Here is a 24698-nt window from a genome sequence, read left to right on the forward strand (position 1 = left end):
TCGTTGAATAGGATCACGCGTACACAGGATGTCCTGGATTTTCTCTGTAAAATATCTGTCAGCGTATACCGCGAATAAAAACAAAAGATAAATTGTCGTACAAACATGGTTCCAGAAATTCTTAATTAAAAGCGTTATAACAAAAGTACGAAATAATAAAGGACTATCTGCCTCTAGCGTTTATAATAACTTTTGTATAACAGATTTCACAGTCTACAAGTAAACAAAATTTCATATCTCTGTTCCATATCGTTTAAGATTAAGCATTACATGGCACAGGATACAGCGATAAAGTTTGCCACATTTGTCACATCCTGTATAATATATGTTGTTAAGAAATGATATTTCCCTTAGATCGTTATCTCTCAATTTCTCTCTCCGCTTATTAATTCTGCGAATTTAAAGAGACTCGGTTCGGTCGATATGAAAATTGCTGCGACGCGAAAATATTTCCGACTTCACGCTCATAATAATCATCCCGTTAGGATAAGATCTTTATCCGTGTTTATTTTCCATTTTCCATTTTCCCAGTGTCTCGCAGGCATTGCATCGATGCGATCCGGCTAATATATTCGTTTTAAAATTCAAATCCCCTCCTCTCGCCCAGTTTCCCGATAATTTAAATCTTCTTGGCGATCTTAACAAACGCTTATAACCGTTAATATACTTTTCTCGACTTCGTCCATGCTAATCGGGCGTCCCATTGCCGTATCATCGTAATAACAGATTTCCTCGAGGATCGTTTAATTCGTGCAACAAGAAATATTTCAGTCATGCTACCGAGCTTGGTAATTGGGAGCAGGGATTTTTTATTCCCTTATTAAATAGGAAATTTTATTCCGCTTAACAGGTTTCCACGTTAAAATAGAATTCAACGAGGTTCAAGTTGTCCAAGATGTTTTTGATATTTGAATTTTAGATGATCGACGAATCGTTTAGCTTTAACGTACGACTGTAGACCGGGCGTATAAAAATTGGAGATTCACGGGACGCTTGTCGAATCACGGGCTCGCACACGGGTATAATAAAACGATAGAATGGCCCGTAATAAAAAAATATCGCACTACACGTCACAACGTTCCTCTATAGAATCTCTACTCGAAGCTGATAAAACGACTACGAGAAAGAGATAAAATTTACAAACAGCCCCTGTGAAGTATCCTTCTGGTCATTGTGAACTTTTCAATGTTTAAATTTCAACTTTTTCCTTTTTCGCGCAACATCTCCGCAACGATGGATTTTTAAAAAATAGCGTAAAAAAAGGCATCGCTGCATTTTTCGAGCTTGCAAATTCTGTTGCTGTTATAAATTTACGTTCATGCCGGCGCATTTATAAATTCCGAACGACGAATGAAACGCAATTTAAACGTTTGACGTTTTCGGTATTAAAATTGTATTAAAACCTCGTTGTACAATTTTTGCGAAACGTTTCAAAATCATTTATTTATTCTTTTTGCGTTTCATTCTGTTTGTGTAAAAAAGAAAAAAAATGTAATAACTCGCAGCATTTATTCATAGATGAAACAGCTTGGGTTATAAATTGGCTGCTGTTGTAAGCGTTTCCTATGTTTTTTCAATAAAAATTTAACTCCTTTTTCTTCGATTTTAATAAGGAACAGTAATTTCAGCAAAAATTATTTAACTTCGCCGTGCGTACGAGATACTAGCTATTTATAAATTCGATGGAGTTTTCGCCTCGTAACGCGACTAACAAGAAATCTACAAATTCTGAATCCTTCCACAAACTATGTAAATTTATTAAACTTGAACTCTCTTCATCTGAAACATCTCCATCGTCCATTGCGAGTATTTAACAAACGAAAGCGTTAAAAGTACAAAAATTGGTACGGTTCGTAAAATGGACAACCCCAGAGAGGCAGAATTCTGAATTCTTCTACAAATTACGTAAATTTATTGAGCTTGAACTCTCTTCATCTGAAACATTTCCATCGTCCATTGCGAGTATCTAAGCGAAAGCGTTAAAAATACAAAAATTTGTATAGTTCGTAAAATGAACAACCCCAGAGAGGCAGAGTTCTGAATTCTTCCACAAATTACGTAAATTTATTAAACTTGAACTCTCTTCATCTGAAACATCTCCATCGTCCATTTCGAATATCTAACAAGCGAAAGCGTTAAAGGTACAAAAATTGGTACGGTTCGTAAAGTAGACAACTCCAAAGAGGCAGAATTTCTTCATAAATGCGAAAGTCGATTTCTTTGCATTAATGGAATGTCGTATAACGAGTATCGAATACGTAAATATAAATGTTGCGACGAAAAGCGTTTCTAGTTTCATTGCTAATTCGCGTACACGAAATTCGATTGATTTATGTAAACTTTCACGAGCGACTGTGTAACTTTCAGTGGACGCAGCCTGTAACAACCAAGTTGTTAATAATCAAACTGTTCCCATGACTTCGTACACGTCGTAAACACCTGCTGGTATAGAGTACGAAACGTAATCCCAAGCGAATTCTGACCGCAGTCTTAGGATGCCGTATACAAGCTTACACCCCCGAAGCGAGTCACTCTGATTTGCAGTTTCTGCCGTATCGATTCCTGCGAGTCGTGTCGAGTGGAGTTGTGCCGCGTCGTAGCGCCAGAGTGGCTCTCGTTAAGGGGTTGAGTAGACAGCTATGGACCTGTACGTGCACCATGTGACGCGATCTCTGCCTCGTGTCTCTTTCAACGATAAATATAGGCGTGTCCATGCCACAGTACCCGACCTTTTCCCTTCGCTTTTATTCACATCGACACGTTCTCCTTTTCAGAGGGACCGTTCCAAAGCGACGCGTTGCTCGTGCCGGAAGGTTGCCTGTTCGACCACCTTCACAATCAGACGAAATGCTGGGAATCTCTCAGGTAAGCGAGCCAACGAGCGAGCGTCTCGTCGATGACGAGCCAACGCTGGCGTATCGATTTACGTGTCCGCCACCGCGTAACCCTATCCTCCACGACCATACGCTCCATCGGGGTTCCCAGTTCGATAATAATTTCTAGTTGCCTTTGAAATAAGGTACCTGCTGCCTCGTTAGGTGACCGCAGCTAATCCCACCGGAATTTTCAGATGGCTTCGTGTTTGCTCACACGCTCGGTTTAGTCCATTAAACGTTCCTTCGTCGAATAAAAATCCACGGTCTATAATAATAAGCAGACGAACGTTTACGTTTGTTCGATGCTTGATCAAAATCAGCAGAGGAAGATGACGTTGCGACTGACTCTGCTGATTCAAGGCGATGCTCCAGGTGCGTCGCGATAGCTGCACCGTGGACGTTCGTGCAGCTTTATGTTTTTATGAATCCAAGGAGCGAACAAAATTCGTTTCGTCTATCGAATATTATCAATAGGCGCCTCTATTTTCGATATTTTATACATTTTCGCGCACATGCGTTCTGTAGATTTTTGCAGCCTTGGAATTCTCGAAAATCCATCGATATCCACGGTCTAACGATAGACCGAAGAACGTGTCCGATGGAAAGCGCCCCGTTGGAAGAAGCGAATAGAATCTTGCAAACCGGAATATATAACGCAATTCTGCGAAACGCAAGCTCGTAATTCGCTGAAAGGAACAGAAACTGGGAACATAATCCGGGAATCTTCCGTTTCAGGTGGAACGCGACCGCAGCCGACACATGCAGAGAGAGGAATATGAACCTGAGGAGCTTCGCGATGTTGTTGCCCTGTGGAATATCGCTGTTCTCTGGCGTGGAATTCGTGTGCTGCCCGAAACGCCTCAAAGGTACGTAACGTACGTACATTCTCTCATATCATCATTCACGTTCATTCATCGACGACTTTCTTCATCTCTGTGTTGAACAGTGTAGCCTCTTAACGCATTCGCTGTTACCGACGTACCCGTTGCGTCCAACGCAACGATCTAATTGGCGATATTTAGTTGCAATTCCGTTGCGTTGTATCCTTCCTTAACAAAGTTTTGTTTTTAACAAAGTCATTTTGTTTCGACACGTTAAACGATGCAACGAATGATGACGCGATAGGAGACTGTAATTATTACTTAAAGCTAGAGGTGACGCGTGGGGAAGAAACCCAATTCCAGTAATAAAATAATCGTATCGCAGTAGCAGCGAATGGATTACACCGCCTGTATGAACTGAAATGAGACGCAATGCACGTATCCGATTTTAAGTTACGACATTTGATTCTGTCGAATGTGAAAATACATTCTGAAATCCTTCGATGCGTGTCTCGAAGTCGACTTGTACAAAGTTCCGAGGAGAAGACGTTAAGAAATTTTATTGGGAATATTATACTTCGAAACCGCCGACTTCGCCTGATATATCGTGTACAAGATCGTGAGAGCATTCGAATACTCGTAGACGCATTTTACGAGCGCGTTGTTCGCGTTATACGGAACGTTTGGAAGTTTCAAGTTAAACGAACTTTGCCGGTTCACTTCGCCTGTCCGAATATGAACTCCTATTACGTAAATGCAAAGCGATAGGTGATGGAGAAAATTCAACTACCGTGTTATAATATGAACCGCGGTACGTGAATTATTTGTTCACCGATGAATTCAGATAAATAGGGTTTCGCTGTAGTCTATTGTCGGAATTTTATTTTCGTACCTTATTGCATATTGCAACGTCGAATCCGTTATTTATTACATTTCCGCTAACGCACACACGTTTCCTGGCGTATCAGTCGCGATATCGACGATATCAGTTCGAATTTCGGGAACGACGAGTAGCCCCTTTTGTACGAGAAATTGAAAAAGAAAAAAAAAGGAAAAGGAGGAAAGAAAACGATGATAAGCGAATAAATCAGGGAAAAACGAGGAGAAGATTGGCTCATCGTTATGGTCGATCTTAAATTCACGAATTTTTTCGTAAGAATATCTAGTCGATTTATGGAAGATCGCCCTGAACACTTTATATTTTCGATAGATTTACGTCCCTCTCGAAGCTCTTTTACCGAATGAAAAACGCGTGGTTTCAACGTGATGGAATTTCCATAAATCCTGTTCGCCTTTCCATAAACTCTCGACGATTGGCCATATTTTATCAAAAATTTTGCTACAGCCATTTGTTTTAAATTTTATATTCCATTTTTTCTGCAACATGGATCTCACATACGTTTTTACAAAAAAAAAAAAAAACAATGTTTGCGATAACTAAAATAATTAACAGTGTTTGCTTCGCGCATATCGATGAAAAACGTAATCTGATTATACAGCGGATGAATGTGATTATTCACATTGTTGCAATTTTACCGGAAACAGAATCGCGCTCGAAACTTTATCGCTGTATTTCGTACGGCAGATTAAACGAATTTCATGAAGCGATATTTTTTGACAGTAAATTACATTTTCTATTTTCTTTTTCTAATTTTCGTTAAAATCTAGCCCATTGCCGATTAATCCTACGTTGTCCATTTCTGTAATCCCATCGTGTGAAATTGTCTTTTTATTTGCTTTCGCAGTGAAACGTTCGTTTTCCAGTCTCTTCGAAACTTACACAGATAATTATATATTTCCGACTAGTCGAAAGTTTCGACAATTCGTCGATTTAACTGCTTTTAGAAGACTTGCATCGTAAAGCTTCGTAGATCGTCCTCGTATTCGACCATGTCTTGTTCAAAAATCCCGCTGTTCGATGCCAGAAGAAAACGATTATCTTAACGTCAGAGATATTTGTCGAAATCCAGCGAATTTATCGATTAACACATAAAAAGCCAGAAAATTAACAAAAGCCTATTTCGTACGTTTCCCTACTCGTCATCTTCCTATTGAAATTCGTCTTACCGTCTCAACCGTAAGTTGTATCGTGAAATCTAGAACTCGATCCGTGCATTGCAACATGTTTCAGATGTATATAGACGATAATAGTAGATACTTTGTATTTTGCACGCTCTGTTGTTGTCGTTGCAACTCACAGTAGCTCGTTGCATGATTATTATTGGAAAACGTAGCTATGAATATAAAGTGAAGCAGAGTCGAAGTTAAATAATTCGTCCTCGCCGATACCGATACTTGTAGCAAGCTTCGATCGCAAATGACGAAAAACCAGGTTTTCGCGAATAAAGATATCGGATAGTTCGTCTGTTCGAATAATTATCGAAATAAAAATTGATTCGAACAACGATCGATCCTGCTTACGATGTAAGCTCGGTAAAACATGTTGGCCTTATTTCGTGTCCGCGTGTATGTAATTATCGATTCATTCTCACGACTCGCGTGTTTCGAACAACGTAGGAGTGGAAAAGGAAAACGTGTTATTGTAATCCGATCTGCGCGCAAAACGATGGAAAATATTACGTAGCCCGATTCATCTATTTGAGTAAATAGTATCGGCGTTACTGCGAAAAACGCGTTCTTCGTCGTTCTTTCGCGTTTCATTCTCGCTTTAAATCGGGCCCTTTTTCGCACGTCGAGCGATACCATTCCGGAATTCATGGAACCTCGTAATATCATTGAATCGTTTCAACGATTCTCCTCGTTGATCATCGATGTATGTAAGCTTTTAACGAAGTGACAAAGGAGACTTAACGTTTGGAAAACGTGCCTGTGACGTGCGAACCGTTTAGAAAGCACGACGTACCCCAGAAGCGAATGAACGACGAGAAAGAGAAGGACGATTTAATAAGAATTAAACGTTCTAATAACGCAAATTAATTTAATAATTAAAACCCGCGTCTGTTCGTTTCTCGCTCGATATTGATCGCGAACAGCCGTCTGATAGCGAGCTTCGTGCAAGCCACGAGCTCAAGTACGTCGGAAAATTAGATTCGAGCGGCCAATTATACGCTGTACCAGCGAGCCGAAATATTTATCGATGCTGTATCTTCGTCGCTAAAATCGCACGCTGAACACCATTGTTCGTACCGTATATTAATCTCCAAGTTGAAATACTTTCGCGAGCCACTGTACGTCAGCCAATGTGAAAATTCCTTAGAACCAGCCTTTTTACTCGAGTATTTCGTATTTAATGGATGTCTATGTACATAGACTTTCGCGATTGACTGTAAGCTGCATATTTCCAATTACGTTCATGAAAATCTGAGTTTACATAAACATCCGCAGTTTACTTATCAACGGTAACGTACACGTTGAACTTGATCGCATCGCTACTTTGTGCTCTATTTGCGATCGAGCGTCGTTCGGGCAGCTTGAAAACGAGAGAGAGAGAGAGAGAGAGAGAGAAAGGAAGAAACGGTGAAAGAAGGTGATGAAGAGAGAGAGAGAGAGAGAGAGAAAGAGAGAGAGAGAGAGAGAGAAGAGAGTGCATTAAGAAAGTGGGTACACTTCGATTCACCCTCTCCGTTTCTCCACGGGGTAGTTTACCCTTGCCGCTTCTATCTTACTCGCTCGTGCAATCAATAACGGCCGTCGACGTTCCCGACGACTGCGCAACGTAATACTATGGTTTTGCCCGTTCCTGCGCATCTTTTCTTTTCAATACACGATGCCGATATGCCTGCCGTACGTGTGTAGCTAATAAACTGCAGCCAATACGCTTATCCATCGTAGCCGCACTGTCTGCTGGCTTGATTCGCGACACGTCCCCTTGGCTTTCCACCCTCGAGCTTACTGATCAATAGGAATGACCGATGAATCACCGACGAAATTCCAACCTCCGCCACCGCAACCATCGTCGACCAACCACCGCTCGTAGGGTGGTGCTTTAGCCGGGTTTATTATGTACGCCGTGTTGACAAGCTTGTGACGAAGTCTGAATCACGAAGAAGAGGAGGAGGAGGAGAGAGAGAGAGAGAAAGAGAGAGGGAGGTGATTCTATCGTATAACAAGAGAAAGAATCAGTCGGAGAATGAAAAATAATCATTTATTTTCTACATTGGCCGGTGGAAAGAAGGTAGAAGTTTAGGGGTTTCAGAGCTTATAATTTCTCAGAGGGTTGTAACCGCGAGGAAGATGAAAAGTTGAATTAAAGAAAAGGGTGATGATTAAATCTGATAAAATAAGTAAAAGACGGTTAGCGATTTCGTAGATTATATTCTCCAATCTCTTAAATTATATATTCTACTTAATAAAGAATATTATAAAATATTGTAAAGAAGGTATACTTGTTCAGAGACCTGGAGAGTATTCCTTTAATATAAGAATCGGTGTTCGAAGCGGCAAACAATGCCAGCAAATGTTCAACGTATCCACGTTTCTCGTTTACGTATCTTCTTTTAAAATTACCTTATCTGAAATTATACGGCCAGTTCGGCGACACGTCTAACTTTCCTACCGTCAAATTCTTCTACTCGCGGAAGACTGGTAGGGGACGACAGGTAGCGGTGACGAGCTACTTGTTTGCACATTTTGTTTATGCCGCTATTTTTAAGAGAGCCGAGCGTCCAGCTGTGCACGGTTTTCAACGGCGGCGATTTTCACGGACGAACTGGCAAAGCGTTCTTTCCCTCTGTGTCCGTGAAAATACGTGGAAAGCCCTCGGTATAGGTCGGCCGGAGGGGTTGATCGTCGGTCCCCCTTTTTCTTTTCGGTATATCGTCGGTCAAATCTTGATATTTCCTTCCTTCGTCGTTGGAAACTTGCGGATGAGTGTCCCCTCCGGGGGCGGGTTCGATCAACGACGATACGTCGATACGTTCGTGCAATAGCCGGACGATATTCTCGATGGAAAAAGTGCCAACACAACCGCCACGTGACCCAGATAAAAGGATAGCGGCGAGGATACGACGGGCGAAGCTTTTGTCTGCCTTTGCAGAACTCGAGAAGTCAGCTCATCAGCGTGTCTATTCTCGGAGAATGGGACATCTCGAGAACCTAGTTAGTCAAGACGGCTGTCCTCTTCAACATAACAGAGACAAATTAGAGTTTTTCACGGTGGAAAAGGGACGCGAGTCGCGGGAAAACATCGCCTCGCCGGAGATGCAACGGACAGGCGGATTTCGAAATGCGCGATCCTCGCGGCCTGTACCTCCCCTGCAATTTGCATTCGTTCTCCGTGTAGTACTATCGGCAGCTTTTATGTTAGCTATGCAAATTAATTCCGTGACTCTCTCTCTCTCTCTCTCTATCTTTCTGTCTCTGTCTTTCTGTCTCTGTCGTTTTGCCGAGCGGGATTCAAATTTTTCTTTATGCGTCGCGTAATACGAATTTAAATCCTCGTTGAAAGGATGTCGGTGAATGGAAAGGATTTTCGTCTCACTGCATACGTGTCAGCCTGTGTCAGGTGGATGTGCAAAGATTTGACTTGAAACGAAGTCAAATGACGCTTTCGGCAAATAAGTTGTTTCGACCGATTTGCTATTTCTCTTTCGCAAAGAATTTACTGAAAACGGCAGTTTCACTCTGTTTCGACATCGAATAAAGAATTTTCATAGACCTCTCGATCTTAGTCAACCAGTTAGCTGTTGCGATCTCTTTGAAAACTTTGAGAAACGCGTACCTAAAACGCGTGGCAAGAAACGAGCGACGACGAGTATACTCGTCGAACACAGAGTATGCGTGGCTGTTGCGATAGAATTACAGAAAATAGAGTTAGAAAAAGAATAAACCGTTTTATTTTTGAATTTTATTATCGACAGGGCTCGTCGTAACGCGAAACGTTGCCGCTTCTTCGTGACGAGTATACTCGTCGGAAACAGCTAACTGGTTAATCGTTTGAGATAGAAGGATGGATAATTTGGAATATCAGAAGAGTTTTCTCGAAACAGCGGATAGAACTTGGTCTGTCTGATCTCGGTAAAATATTATTTACATTTACGTGTAATTTGCAGAAAATATGAAAGCCAAGAAACCGATCGACCTGCCGATTCCCAAGGGTATGGACGAAGATCTCGACGAGGACGAGGATGATCTCGAAGATGACGATGGCCTGGACACCGACGCAGATGACGAAGATGACTCTGAAGCTGATCCCGAGGACGTGCTTAGCGATCAACCCGACGATGACGAGAGCGACGAAGAATATCTCGACGATTACAATTACGACACCACGACGAGGTAAATTTGCATCGAACCTGCAAGTTTAACTCATGAATATTAAATATAATTTTAATCGATAGGGATCAGTTATATCCCGTGTTCACTTAACATCAAGTATTCGATATATACAGGGTGGTTGGTAACTGGTGGTACAAGCGGAAAGGGGGTGATTCTACGCGAAAAAAGAAGTCGAAAATATAGAATAAACATTTTTCGTTCGAGGCTTTGTTTTCGAGAAAATCGACTTTGAATTTTGGCTCGGTACGCGTGCACTTTATCGCGTCTCGTTATAACGGATCTCACTGTAGATCGTTGTCTCGATGGAAAATTAAAAAAAAAATTTTCGACTTCTTTTTCCGCGACCCCATTTCCGCTTGCACCACCAGCTACCAACCACCCTGTATATATAGTTATACGTGTTGGTCGTTGCAGGTGGAACAAAATCCTCAAGGACATTATTTAGAAATTACCTACTTTCGATTAAAAATGAATAATTACCCATCTACTTAATACCATTAAATTTGACCAATAAATCTACGTGATTATCGCATAATCGTGAATAATATAACGTTCATTTACTAACGAGAGATGTATGCACATTCTGTACAGTCGATTGTCAACGACAGTTTCAACCACGGAGAAACCGAAACAGGACGTGACCGCGATGCCGTTGCCAGTTAGCACCAGCACACAACAGTCCTCTCAATCGCAGAGCACACCGGATCCGTATCTGACTCATTTCGATCCTCGTTCCGAGCACCAGAGCTACAAGCAAGCACAAATGAGGCTGGAAGAGGTGCACAAGGAGAAAGTAACGAAAGTAAGCAGGTGTTGTTACCACCTAGCTTTCGCTTTTCATTCATTCATTTTTCCTTGAATAAACCAAACGATATTATTGTCATTTCCTTCTTTTTTTTTTTATTTTCATTCTTGTTCACTCCGTTATTCACTTTTGCTTTCATTCAATTTTCCTTGTTTTTGCTTCTTCGCTTTCGTTGAATCACGAATGATGTAAATTTATCGAATGAGGAAATAAACAGTTTCGAGAGACAGCTATTACGGAGGACAGAGAAAAATAAGCGGTCGACTTTCCAGAGATAGCTATTATCTCGCGGGACGCTAGTGTCGAAATCTTTGTGCTACAACGTTTTCAGGTGATGAAGGACTGGAGTGATCTCGAAGAGAAATATCAAGACATTCGTGCCCATGACCCGGTCGCAGCTGATGCTTTCAAACGATGGATGACCGCGCGATTCCAGGAAACCGTTGCTGCTCTGGAAGAGAGCGGTGCCGCGGAGAAACATCAGTTGAGCGCTATGCATCAACAAAGAGTACAAGTACGTGATTTGAGTAGAATAATCGATGCAGGTGACGAGCATTTAGAAAGGAGACAGTCGTGGATAGATTTCAGTAGCCGAAGGACACTCCTATATGCGAATCGTAATAATAATTATATTCTTCTTCTTCGTGTTTTTTAAATGTATTCTCTACCGAACAGGGTAGTATATTGGGTTTTTAAAGATTTAGTTGATGTAATATATTTATTGTTTTATTTGCTTTGGTTTATTCTTTTGCTTTATTCTCGAAATTAGTTCATGCAGGCCCATCATGATGTATTTAAAATAGATGATCTTCTAAATTTGCATGTACACATACTTACATGCCTAATTTATATTATGAATATCGTTTCAAACTTTGGAAACTATATTGTTTCTAACTAATGATGTTCTCTCCTTTTCTAAAATGTTGGAATTAAGAGAATTTCAGTTTAATTTGATTTTAATACAAAGAGAAACGCATAATTGTAATATTATCTTAATTGATACATAGTAGAATTATATATATATACGAATTTCTTTCGTACTAGTAAATTATCTCCACTTAGATTACAAAATATATTATAATATATGGATCTCATTTCTTCCTAAAATGAGCGCCGTTCAATGCTTAATTATATACATCGTGTATACGAAAAGAGAAAGAGAGAGGGAAGTATAATATTTATTATGTATGGTATTAATTTACAGGAAGCTGTTAAACAAAGAAACGAGGAAGCAATGTCGTGCTACACAGCTGCTCTGAACGAAACTCCACCAAATGTAAGCTTCTCAAAAGATATTCTATATATTCCATATTTGTACATTCCATAGAATTCCATATAGAAATATTCAGTATTTAAGTATTCCACTCGCAAATCCGCGAATAATATATTACCCTCTTATTTCTTGTTCAGATGCATCGTATTCAGAAATGTCTTCAGAAATTGCTTCGGGCTCTTCACAAAGACAGGCACCATACTATTGCTCATTACAAACATCTGCTGGATAGCAGCTTGGAACAAGCTCAACGCGAGAAGCCAGCAACATTGGAACACTTGGCAGAGATCGATAGAATTACCAATCAGAGTCTGTTGATGCTAGAACGGTAACGTGTCGGTCGATATAACGTAACAGTCAACGTCTTAGAATATCAGATTCCAGATTTTGACAGTGCAGAAAAAATACATATACTTTAACTTAATAGAACACTATATGTATTTCGTTCGTTATATTTAGGTATCCTGATTTAAGCGCAAAAATTGGCCGCCTTATGGATGATTACGTTTTGGCCCTCAGGAGCAAAGATGAGACTCCTGGACTGCTGCTAGCGATGACACGAGAAGCGGAAGCAGCCATCTTAGATAAATATCAGGCTGACGTTACCAGTAAGCAGCAAGGTAACTTAGAAATTTAACGAATGAAGAACGTAGGGAAAGAACATGACAAAAACACTCTTGACTTGATTTTGTGATAAGAAGGAATATTGTAATATAAATTTGACTAAAAATGGAAAGAACCTGTTCGATGTAAAGACATAGTTGATGAAGCTTTGAAAAAAGTAAAGGCATATAACTGCCAAGATAAACAATCTTTTAATATTATAGTAAGTAATGTTTTTTAAGTTACGGTGACATCAAAAAAATACATGTTTATCCCAGAAACAAGGAAAAGAACAACCTTGGTGACTGAATTTCTCTCTCTCCTATAAAAAAATGTGATTTATTGTATTCTGCTCCCTCAGCTCTCATTGATAATGTTCGACAAATGCGACAAAATTCGATAAGAACTATATTTAAATATACTTCGTTGATTTGTAGAAAAAGAACATCAAAAACTACTGGAGCGAGTACGCAAGGAGCAACGCAAGGCTGAACGTGGCGAGTTACGTACGGAACAGGCGCAACAGGAAGAAAATGACTCGATAAATGACAACAAGGATATTCAACAGCCACCAGAGCAACCATCTGCAGTGGCGGCTATGCACAGTGAAGGACTTGTAAGAGCAGCTCACAGCATGACACATGATATTTCCCACTCTGAACCGGTAAATGTAGTCATTAAATTGCTTGAATAATAATATCCAAGAAATATCATAATATGAACATATTTCTATCCCTTTTGTTATATAGGGTTACTCTGTGAGAAGGGAGATGTATCACAGGGAAAGTCGATCTGTCTACTTCACACTTGCGTTTGCTGGAATCGCACTTATGGCTGCAGCAGTGGTAGGCGTAGCAGTATTCAAAAGACGCAGTGCAAGAAGCCCCCACAGTCAGGTACATAAAGAAGACTGTTTTATTCGAAGTAAAAATTAAATACTCGTGATTTAATTATTAAATGATATTTATACTAAGATTGTTAATATTCTTTAAAATTAACATAAATCAGTTTTTAGCCAAATTTTACAGTATAATCATATATTTCTGATTTTAAACAGGGATTCATTGAAGTTGATCAAGCAGCTACACCAGAGGAGCGGCATGTTGCAAACATGCAGATCAATGGATATGAAAATCCTACATATAAATACTTCGAGATCAAAGAATAATTTAATCACCTCGGTCTACAAGAGATTTTATTTGAAACTGGTCTTTAATTGTCCGTTCTCGCGTATGTTCTTCAAGAATGTCATAGTATTTTGTTAGTGTAAGATAACTTTCAGGTTCGAGGTTCTTCCGAAGATTCCGAAAGTATACAAATCTACATCTTAGTAATATATGGAATACAATCTGTCCATAGGGAAATAGGTATTGCGATACAATATCATTATGTGAACGTCTCTTTATGATAGCTTGCGACGTTATACGACCACATTTAACGATCTATGATATGTATAAAGCAATATTACAAAACACCGTAGTAGATAGAAGTATTACGAGCTAGAACACACGCTCGTACTGCCAGGATTATCTGCGAGACAATTCGAAAGGGAAACAACATGCCAATGTGCCATATGGGAAGCGCGTAAAGTTGTCTTCGGAAGTATCTCATACACGTTGTTTTCGTTTCGTTGTCATATATGTTATTAACAAACTAAACACAGGAAGGAGCGCTCATGATGAAGAAAAAAAAAAAAGAAAAGGAATGAAAAGAGAATCATTACTCATATTAAATGTTATACGCGATACCCTTCGATTAGAAGGCTGTGGACTATGATCAGTTACGAACTCATTGTTTTTTTCAGCAATAGGAAATGCGTATGGGATGGAAGAAATGTATCTCGTCGATGACGCATTCACAGTATGCGTGCTGTTGCGCTCTTTGCTGTATATTTCTGAGTTCTGATATTTTTCGAGATAGTAAATGGCAATAAAAGTAAACGCAGCTTAAATAATACGTGAAACTAACAATAAGAAAAAAAAATGGTAGCAGCGGTAGCAGCTTACACAGTGGCAATATAAAAGTATAATCCGACTTAAAAGAACAAGAAATGATAAGCATATTAAATAAATAGCACTATACGATAAAAAATTACGTGTATGCTCTATACGACACTCTTAAAATATCAGAACGGCGATCAAATGCACGTTCACCTTCGTGATTGCAGCTGTTTTTTCATCTCCGTTCGATTCCCACTGCCTGATTTTTTCAGCGACCTTTTCAGTACTTAACGTCTACTTAGATTATACAACTTTATACTTATAAGAAATTGAATCATGAACGTATCTAAAGTTCTAACGAGAAGCAAGATATTTTATCATTCCATAACAAAAGTCCACTATCTTATCGAGGTGCTGTCCGAACGTATGCACGGAAAATATTCGTCAGCTTTGTTCGATTCGGCCGAGTTATCGTCGTGTTTCCTTGATGGAAACGGACGAATCGAAAGAATCACGTCGAGGTTGCCGAATAAGAGGAACAGTTTAACACAGGAGTTTTTTTGAGTGGCATTAGTACCTCCGATTTAGGTCGAATAAGTGGCGACTGTTAAAGGCAAGCGTGTTTCTGTCCTTTTTTTATTTCATCGTTTTTTTTCTCTCTCGAAAGATGGTTCATACAATAACTATCTTAGGATATTAATTATATATGATGACGATAATATATTACACGTTTAATGCTTATATATTTGTATATGGTCAAAAAGTAGTAGGCTGCGCTTTAGCCAGGGTCGCGTGGGAAAGCATAGCTTTCGTTTAATTTCAATGAATATTGCACGTTTCATTTTTATTTGGATTATATTTCTTTGTATTAATTAAATTAACCATATTTTAATATATACATATATCAATTCGATAACCATTATGTATAATTACGAACAGCAAAAAATATTAATAATTTTAGTCGCGCAAGTATTATGTTAATGACGATCTTTCAAGATGCTTCTACTTTAAGTACTATCTACATTAAAGAGTTGTACTTGATTTCTCTCTTTCTCTCTATCTCTCTTTCTATCGATAAGGTTTCTCTCTTTCTTGTTAATTTTTTGCTAAAATAAATTAAGCGAATGCGCAAACCGAGGACAATGAATAATAATCCTTGGATTCCTAAGCGCACGTGAAGCAGCTGCCTTCCTATTTAACGGATATAGTTAAACATACTGTTTCTCTCACGCAACTCCGGTGAAAGAATGAGCCAATGAAAAAAAAAAAGTATATACACAGGCACACACATTCGCGCATCGCTGAGTGTTAAAAATATTATTTTAGATATATTAAAATGATAGCAATTATCCATATGTCTATGGAGATACAACAAAAGCATAGCATCAATGCGTTAATAATAATATAAATATCTATATATAAATATATATGTTCATGTGTGTATGTGTGTGTGTGTGTGTGTAATATATGAACAGTATATATACATAGATATATATATATATATATACATATGCATATACATGTACACCTATCAAATTAACTATACATTATGTACCTATAGCATATAGTCGTTATAATGAACAGAAAAAAAAAACATTGACACGTCGCGTATAAAAAAAACTGACTTGATACGGATTCACAGATGTTGAGGAAGAAACATGTTTTTGATGAAAAAGGAAAAAAAGACACGAAAAATGCTATTCTTTCTTTTAATCGCGATGTCATTCCAATTATTAAGTGATTTTTACCCATTATACGACGAAAGAAAAGAAAAGAACGGAGATGGTACGCGACCATATGTCGATTGGCCTACGTTGGCGAATGTGCTGTTGCTCATCATACGTTATATTTGTCGAAAGATATGATGCGAACAGCACCTGTAGTGCTTGCCAAATTTATCTTGCGTACCATCTTTTGAATAGCGTAACGCACTTTCGCCATAGATATTGGCAAAGCTTTATACACACCAAGAAGAAAGACAAAAGGAAAAGAAGAAAACAGAAGAGGAAACATCCCTTTGATCAAATGTCACAGTAGAAACAAAAAAAAAAAAAAAAAAAAATAGAAAGAATGTTTCTTCAATGACAATTGATCAGGGAAACGCGAAGATAAATCTGTCATCAGTATTAAGGACAAAAAAGCTTGAAAAGCCCCCTCGAAGCATATCAGTTTTAGTCTGTTGGTTTGGCGGCAGCATCCGTCACTTTCTCACTTCAAGATATTGTGAATTTGCATCAAGCCACTCTGTATAAGTTTAAGAATTGATTTTTGTAAAGAGGTAATAAATATTTACCGAGGTAATTAAACTTTAGCTTAAAGAAAAGAAAAAAAAATGTGGAAAAAAGATACGTGAGAAGTGAGGAATAGGAAGAAGAAGAAGAAGAAAAAGAAGAAGAAGAAGAAGTAGAAGAAGAAGAGGAAGGAGAAGAAGAAGAGGAAACAAATTTAAGAATGAAGGAACAAAATGAGAAAAATAAATACGTCCTTTGCGTAGCGGTTCGGACTTAGAAGTCGGCGAAAATGGGAATAATAACGGAACTAAACTTTATTTTTGCAGTTCTTTCGGTATAGATCGATTCTTACGATTCTATCGATTCAATCGCGTCTTCGATGAACTTTAATATCGTAACAATGATGAGATGCGAGAGCAAGATTGTACGTGCAATATATACTCGTGTACACGCCTACACACAGCGCTGTATTAGTTTTCGATCTTACTTCCTGCATTCGTTGCCATTTGACAACAAAGCGATTTCAAAGCTTAAATCAAAGTTCACTTCGGTATCGCATTTTTATATGTTATTATGCGTTATTCATTATGTATCGTTTATCGGCAGCTGAATATCTCGACTAAGATGTTGGCTTTGTGCGAACCGATTGATCGACGTTGCACGGACTTAATCAGCGTCGTGGTTCGATAAAAAATATCTGATATTTCATATGAACGCCCACTTGGTCGAACCGAAGCAAAAAAAAAAAAAAAGAAAAAGAGAAAAAATCGAGGAAACACGATGGATAATTTTTTAGTTGCCTTTAATTGTAGGATCGGAAACTACACGTTTGCTATAGAACGTTTCTGTGACCGTTCTTCGACGAGTAGAAAAGTTACTAACCGGAGGATTAAACTAACTCCCCGTCTCCCTCTTTCTCTCCATCACACAAGGATTTCTCCTCGCCACTCACAAATTTTATCGCATTAATACACTCCGTGAAAAGAACGTATTGTGTTTGTGGATATATGTAATTTTACTTATCAATAAATAAATTACAAAGATAATTACTAGTTGAATGTTAGTTACTTTTCGGCAACGGCAAAAATTGAGCTGTCTTTTTTTCATTTAATATTTCCTTATGAATAACGTATCAATCATATTTGCAGAATATTTATATCTGAAGATATTCACAAAGTAAATGATATTGTTTATTAATATTAAGATTTTATCATGCAATGAACTAAGTTCATATGTAATATATAGTATACACAGTATAATTTTAAATATGAATCAATAGTACTTAGCTTGATCACATATAAGTATAGTTCACAGTAAAAATCTTAGATAACCAAATTTCTAAGAAAATCTATTTCTTTTTTTTTTGCTGTTATTAGATATCACTGGTATATCTTTGTGATTAATTCATCTGACGCGATTCCATTACCTAATACGTAATAGCAGCGATCGTAGGAATGTAATTTGTTGTTTGTCGTTCATTGCCATTAGTCTGACGAAATTGGTACCGAAACAACGCATGTACATATATGTACGTTTCTTTGGTTTCTTTAGCTATCGTTGCAAATACCACAGCTTAGGGACATACATGTGTCTGGTAAGTATTCCTATTGATATCGATAATACAATTATTTATTATATATATCTACTTCCTAATTGTTATATTGTTGATATTATCATTTAAGTAATTCAATTTCATTCAATAATAGGGATTCACAAGCTTTCGATGATCTGTTCTAATTAGGTCAATAATTATCAAGTAATTGATTGATAAAATCTATCGCTCTTATGAATTTAAGTTTATGAATGTTACGATTAGTCTTTAATTTACATTAGAATTAAACAGAAAGATAATCATTTTCTCTTAGCATAAATACAATAGCCAATCAAGAATTATTTTAAGTCCATCTTACAACTATGTTCTCGCTAGTTACATGTAGTTTATTGTTCAAACATATGCATGTCAATAACACTTAATTCGTACCTAGCGCGTGCTATTACAGTGAGATAATGCTATCGATCGAAAAAACAATATGGCGACCATGATAAAGATTTAAGAAATGTCAAATTCAAAATAGAAGCTATTGCCTAATATACAATACAATGTATACGAAGAGTTTAATGTATATAAGCATGATGTAGTGTACATCGAAAGTTAAAAAATAATTAAACGTAATCTGAATATCCTGAGTAAATTTGATAACCTAATTCGAATTAACATCATGAATTGTAAAAGTACTAACAGGTATCAGTTTTCATTACCAATTATGAACGCATTCATTTTGTACGTATTAATGATATTTTATGTGTATTATATTTTAATTATATTGAAAAATAGCAGTACGTTGTTACGAAATATATTATAAGAACACTTGTTTTTGTCAACAAATAATAGAATAATATAAATGTTTATGTTGCAGATTCCACATTTATTGTTTGTAGTAAAGGAATCAATTAAAAATTTATTACTAAATGACTAAGCAGGGAACAGCTCAGATGTCACTCGATGATGACTTTGACAGACCATTTGAAGATGTTGAGCCTTTACAATGGGGAGCATTACGGGAACTATGTCATGCTAATTCGGAGTACTTTGTGTCGCATCAAGATGAGAACAGTATTAGAATTAGAGCTGCGCTTATGGCTATATTAGATCATTTGGTACAGTTACAACCATTATACAAAGAAATTAGTAGAATTGCACCAATGTTTGATCTTGATGCGGAAACACCTGGTAATGGATATAGAAGTTTTCTAGTGTTAATAGACAAATGTATTATTCACTCTCGTTCTGTCTGTCATCAAATATATTGCCAGAAGGACTCTTTATTTTTTCGTAAAAGTTACTATATGAGGTAGTCTTTAAAATTCACTAAATAAAATTATTAAATATTTTTATTTAAAGTTATATTAACAAGTACAAATATTTATAGAGAAATTGAGGCTTGCTCACAGCTGTTGGCATCTTTGTGCACTTGCTTAGAACATTTACAAACTCTTTATTCTTGGAGTGAACATTTAAGTGATGGAAAACCATCTCTCTTTATAGGAGATAGTCATAATCCACATGAAATTTTAAGTAAAGTAGATAGTATTAATCAGTATTGTTTTTATGGCAGGTGCTTGGGATTCCAGGTATACTAATAAGGATATCTATACACATAGCTTTAGTTTAGTAACTACTTTAACATTTTCTAGTTCAATATGTTGTGTTTTCAGTTTTATGACAACTTAAAGCCCATATTAAAAACTATAATGGTTTGTATGGCAACATTCAGCGAAGCTTTTTATTCTAATGGTACATTATTAGCAAGATGTGCTAATTCTGTCAAGTACATGTTAGATCCTGAAATAAGGGCACGTCGTATTGTTGATGTGTCTCAACGTGCTGATATCTCATTTTGTCAAGCATTTTGGTTTCTCAATGAGGCTGGTAATATACTGCGATTTTTAATGATAATATATGCGTAATTTATTTTAAATGTAATAATTATTTCATTATGTTTATAGTTTAATTACTTCAAAATGTCATATACGTATATTATTATATGTTTTAGATCTTACACGTAGGTTGCCTGCTATAACAGCTCCTTCTCTGGCAATAAATCAAATAATTTCTATACCACCCGAAGAATTGACACTTCCTACATTAAGTGGATCAACTGTCTCAATTCCAATACCAAACAGTCATATTGGAAAAAAGCCAATACATGTTAGGCTGTTTAGTTCTAAACGTCGTTTAGGAATGGTAAAGAGATAATTCGATTACTTTATATATCTGTAATTTTAGCAGTAATTTTCATTATTATTTTTATCTTTATTTTACCTTTAATTGAGTAGAAATTTTTGTGAATCATCAGTTTCACTCCTGTGCAGTACATGCTTCTCTCAGGTTGGTTCAGGTGGAGTAGGGGGAGAACTGCATGGACTGTCCAACGAATTAATAATTCATTGTCATGGTGGAGGTTTTGTAGCACAGACTTCGTTATCTCATGAAACATACTTACGTAGTTGGGCAATAAATCTCGGTATACCTATTTTAAGTATAGATTACAGTTTAGCACCTGAAGCTCCGTTCCCTCGTGCACTCGAGGAAGTGCTATATGCATATGCATGGGCATTAAATCATGCAAGTACATTGCTTGGGAGTACAGCTCAAAAAATACTTTTCGCTGGTAAGATGTAAAACATTGCAGGGTGTTAGCTTCTTAACATAGTTTTATGTGAATATTGCTGTATAAATAATATATAAGTATATTAAATTTTTATAGGTGATTCTGCTGGGGCCAATTTAAATTTGGGAGTTACCTTAAAATGTTTACAGTTAAATATCAGAAAACCTGATGGAATATTTATGGCATACACACCAGTACTTGTTGACTTTGTGCTATCACCTTCACGATTACTTTGCCTTACAGACCCATTATTACCTATGGGATTTCTTCTACGTTGCTTAAAAGCATATGCAGCTGACTGTTTTAAGTCAGAATCAGAATCTTTTGCTGAAGTGAGTGAAAGCGATCTAATAGCGTTAGCTCTCAGTCCCAATGGAGATGAAACAAATGATGCACATAAGTTAGCATCCTTACCATCTGATTCTACTTTGAATTCTGTTACTTTAACAGAAGTTGACGGTATATAAACACACAATGGATTAAACATAAAGATATTTTTTTAAGAAAATAATTTGTGTATTATATAACTTTTATTACAGTTCATTGTTTTTATTATAGTCGGTTTTACATTTAAATACTCTCTGAACATTCTCTAACATAACAGGAACAGAACATCTACAGGAAGAAGCAAGATCTCAAGAATATGTCAATAAATTTTTTGGACTGTATCGAAATTGTAGTACAAATGCTTCAACACATATCGGAAATGGCACTATTAGCACAGAAAACAATATTTCAAAGAATGATAAATCATGGTCTTTTTTTGGATGGTCTCTTAGTGGAAGACATAAAGAATCCAAAGAACTGGATATAGAAAATGCGAAAAGTAGTATGGAGGAATTTATATTTACAGTACCCAGAGATCCATATTTAAGTCCTTATCTTGCAGCAGATCATCTTTTAGCACAATTACCACCCGTTAAAATGCTGGTAATGCTTAAATAGTAAATTTTGTATGGAATATAATATGCGAAAAAGATTACATATATATATAAAAATGTTTTATTATAGACATTAGAGTTAGATCCATGCCTGGATGACTCTGTCATGTTCGCAAGAAAACTTCGATCGCTTGGTGTATTAATCACGCTTGACATATTGCCAGGTTTACCTCATGGCTTTCTTAACTTAACACCAGTAAATATTTTTCTCATCAAATAAATCAATAATATTAAATTACGTTCTATTATATCAAATTATTTAAATTTACAGGTTTCAAAAGAGGCATCTGAAGGGTCAGATTTATGTGTGAAAAGATTGCAAGAACTACTAACACTATAATTATATGGATATGAAAAATACTCATTAATATATGAATGTTAATATGCGGGAACAAAAGTTTCTTTGCTATTGTTGTTTTTCAGATGCCAATTTTAATTGATTTTTTATGTACAAAGACACAATAATTTGCAATATACCAAAAGCTTTATCCACTGGTGCATAAATGTCATAAGTGTGTTTCTATCTACATATTTTATATTATATATTTATATTTTATTAATGATAATCACAGTATTTAAATAATTTTAAATCAAATAATCTCAAGTTACTGTACTTAAATGGTAATATCTTTGTATTATGTTTACTGAATGTGCATTTGCAAGAAAATCGAATTAGCTTTCAATTTTCTACTCAGAAAATATTTAAAGAATAAGACTATAGATATATTGATTGTACAAAATATTTCAGATTGTTTCAGTTCTGATCATTATAATATTTTTTGCAGCTAACACAAGTTATTAAATGTATTAAACATAAATAAAGTATTATAAATGTAACGTGAGTTTAGTAAAGTGGTATAAAAGAGTGATATGTATAATGTTGGCAATAACTGGAAAATTATAAACTTTTGTTACGAGTATTAATAATTTATGGAATTGTTATGTTATATTGTGTACGTCGATGTACATTGTATTTATCAACTTTATTAAATTATTTATAAAACTCTAATTTTATAACTTATAACACACTGGGAAGTACAATAAAAATAATTTTATTACCAGACTATGAAAACATGTAGGTTTTTGAGATGTGATAAATTAATGATTAACGATTTTTATTGATTACTTTGTTGATTATTTGTTTGATTTGTTTTAGGACGTAAAGTTTTTTGTAATACATGAGCATCTGCAGGTTCTATTCGTTTGTAATAATGTTCCTTTGTTTCTACTATTTCAAAACCAAATTTTTTATAAAAGTCAATGGCCCCTTCATTACTTATCTGAACATGACTGTAAACAAAAAGTAACATATAAAAGTAATAATTACTATTTATATATGAGTATTTGCAAATGGAATTTAATATATTTAATAAATTTCATTAAATACTTACAGAAAGATTGAATCAAAGTTTCCATCTTTGTAAACATAATTTAAAACATGTTGTACCATTACAGTACCTATTCCTAATCTTCTATAAGGATAGAGACATCCTAATGTCATAATATACAGACGCCTAGAATTTTCAGAGGTATCTACTCGACAACAAACTGCACCAACCTGAAATAAATAATATTATAATCTATTAAATTAATAGCAATTTTTATTCAAAATATTGACATGTTTCTCAATATATCGTTTGAGTATATAAACAAATATAACATACCACTATATCATTGTAATATGCAAGCTTTGCTAGCTCTCCTGCTTCTAACACATCTTTATAAAATTTTTCATTGTACGAGACTGGAAACACCACTTGGTTAAGAAGTTTGAGCTGTTTTATATTATGTGGTGTTACATCTCCTAACTCTATTTTTGATCTGTAATTTTTAATTTCCCACTTTTACTTGACGTAATATATATATATAATAATTTATTCATACATCACATACAAATTTGAAAATATTATATGTATATATACATACATGTACATTGATATCATTAAACATGTTTTTATCTATCAAAACAAAGGATTTTTAAAACCGCGAAATTATAAAATTTTTATGGAATTCATATTTTGTTACTTTCAACAATTTTTTTTCTAGAAATTATTGTACTTAAAAGATTATTTTCGCACATAATTCATTCATTAGTTTTTTATGCTGTAACTACGATTTTCTAATTACACGTTTTTAAATAAACATGCCCTTGAAAGCACGAATATTTAAAATTTCCATTTACAGATAGTTATTGCACATCACAAGTGAAAGGAAAATGATCGTATAGATCTTCCAATAATATGTTGGAATAAAACGAATGTAATTGTTTTTAGAATGTTTTGATTCGTAATATAACAATATAACCTTAAAACTTTTGAGGCTTACCTAGTCATATTAGGAAGTACAACAATTTTTAATGCTTCTCGAATAAATAACAATAACAAATTTCGATATTAATTGTTTTACAAGTTAATTACGAAGAAATAAGCCGTATATATTATACAATAACGTTACGCGGCTTCGTCCTTCTTATACTGAAATTTTATTAGTGGAGTAGGTTAAATATACATATATCTGCTTCTTCACATTTCGATAGGTTTTAGAATACATAAAAATTTATTAATTAATTGTGAATAACATATTTAATTGTAAGAAAAAGTAATATCATGCATATTATTATATTTAAATATATATGAAAACAATGCATTACATTTTTTTATATTATATATTGAATATATATATATATATATATATATAATATATAATATATATATACTCCTAAAATTTCAATTCAATAGACTTTTTTCAGATCCAACTGAATCCAAAATATGTTTTATTATATTTCAAATTTGTGCGTAC

At 35.9% G+C, this 24698-nt stretch overlaps 3 protein-coding genes across 10 annotated transcripts in view; 2 read left to right on the plus strand and 1 right to left on the minus strand.

Annotated features, from left to right (window-relative positions):
• The window catches only part of LOC117234576 (amyloid-beta-like protein), a 45857-nt gene extending 32069 nt beyond the window's left edge, over window positions 1-13788 (plus strand). The window contains exons 6-16 of one of the 4 annotated variants that reach the window (XM_033495947.1): window positions 2775-2865; window positions 3612-3742; window positions 9709-9934; window positions 10526-10736; window positions 11071-11253; window positions 11944-12015; window positions 12150-12340; window positions 12472-12632; window positions 13053-13279; window positions 13365-13511; window positions 13673-13788. In XM_033495947.1, coding sequence (XP_033351838.1) covers window positions 2775-2865; window positions 3612-3742; window positions 9709-9934; window positions 10526-10736; window positions 11071-11253; window positions 11944-12015; window positions 12150-12340; window positions 12472-12632; window positions 13053-13279; window positions 13365-13511; window positions 13673-13783 — 1751 coding nt within the window. In that variant the 3' untranslated portion in view covers window positions 13784-13788. The remainder of the gene's footprint in view (window positions 1-2774; window positions 2866-3611; window positions 3743-9708; window positions 9935-10525; window positions 10737-11070; window positions 11254-11943; window positions 12016-12149; window positions 12341-12471; window positions 12633-13052; window positions 13280-13364; window positions 13512-13672) is intronic. The other 3 variants (XM_033495949.1, XM_033495948.1, XM_033495950.1) reach the window with 3 other exon arrangements.
• Window positions 13789-18234: 4446 nt separating this feature from the next.
• Window positions 18235-22391, plus strand: LOC117234575 (hormone-sensitive lipase). Of its 4 annotated transcripts, none has more exons than XM_033495946.1 (10): window positions 18235-18380; window positions 19204-19638; window positions 19717-19918; window positions 20003-20216; window positions 20341-20531; window positions 20676-20958; window positions 21055-21417; window positions 21563-21888; window positions 21970-22095; window positions 22171-22391. In XM_033495946.1, exons 2-10 carry the CDS (start codon window positions 19256-19258, stop codon window positions 22237-22239), a joined length of 2157 nt encoding a protein of 718 aa, XP_033351837.1. In that variant the 5' UTR covers window positions 18235-18380; window positions 19204-19255; the 3' UTR covers window positions 22240-22391. The 4 variants fall into 4 exon arrangements, with proteins under 4 accessions (XP_033351837.1, XP_033351834.1, XP_033351835.1 ...); XM_033495943.1 differs by lacking the exon at window positions 18235-18380 and adding an exon at window positions 18749-19067; XM_033495944.1 differs by lacking the exon at window positions 18235-18380 and adding an exon at window positions 18749-19028.
• Window positions 22392-22863: 472 nt separating this feature from the next.
• LOC117234590 (probable N-acetyltransferase san) lies at window positions 22864-24463 on the minus strand. 2 transcript variants are annotated; one of them, XM_033495969.1, is made up of 4 exons: window positions 24225-24463; window positions 23564-23720; window positions 23291-23457; window positions 22864-23189 (listed from the first exon to the last, which is right to left on the minus strand). In XM_033495969.1, exons 1-4 carry the CDS (start codon window positions 24230-24232, stop codon window positions 23015-23017), a joined length of 507 nt encoding a protein of 168 aa, XP_033351860.1. In that variant the 5' UTR covers window positions 24233-24463; the 3' UTR covers window positions 22864-23014. The 2 variants fall into 2 exon arrangements, with proteins under 2 accessions (XP_033351860.1, XP_033351859.1); XM_033495968.1 differs by lacking the exon at window positions 24225-24463 and adding an exon at window positions 23826-23848.
• Between the last annotated feature and the right edge of the window lie 235 nt (window positions 24464-24698).

This window comes from Bombus vosnesenskii, unplaced genomic scaffold, assembly GCF_011952255.1.
Source record: "Bombus vosnesenskii isolate JDL3184/JDL3185 unplaced genomic scaffold, Bvos_JDL3184-5_v1.1 scf7180000013305, whole genome shotgun sequence".
NCBI lineage: Eukaryota > Metazoa > Arthropoda > Insecta > Hymenoptera > Apidae > Bombus > Bombus vosnesenskii.

Coding starts and splice junctions, on each gene's coding strand:
- LOC117234575 (XM_033495946.1), top strand. CDS start 19,256: ATGACTAAGCAGGGAACAGCTCAGATGTCACTCGATGATGACTTTGAC. Junction 19,639..19,716: donor CGTAAAAGTTACTATATGAG/GTAGTCTTTAAA, acceptor AAATATTTATAG/AGAAATTGAGGCTTGCTCAC. Junction 22,096..22,170: donor GCTTTCTTAACTTAACACCA/GTAAATATTTTT, acceptor TTAAATTTACAG/GTTTCAAAAGAGGCATCTGA.
- LOC117234590 (XM_033495968.1), bottom strand. Junction 23,458..23,563: donor CATATTACAATGATATAGTG/GTATGTTATATT, acceptor TATTTATTTCAG/GTTGGTGCAGTTTGTTGTCG. Junction 23,190..23,290: donor AACTTTGATTCAATCTTTCT/GTAAGTATTTAA, acceptor TTTTGTTTACAG/TCATGTTCAGATAAGTAATG.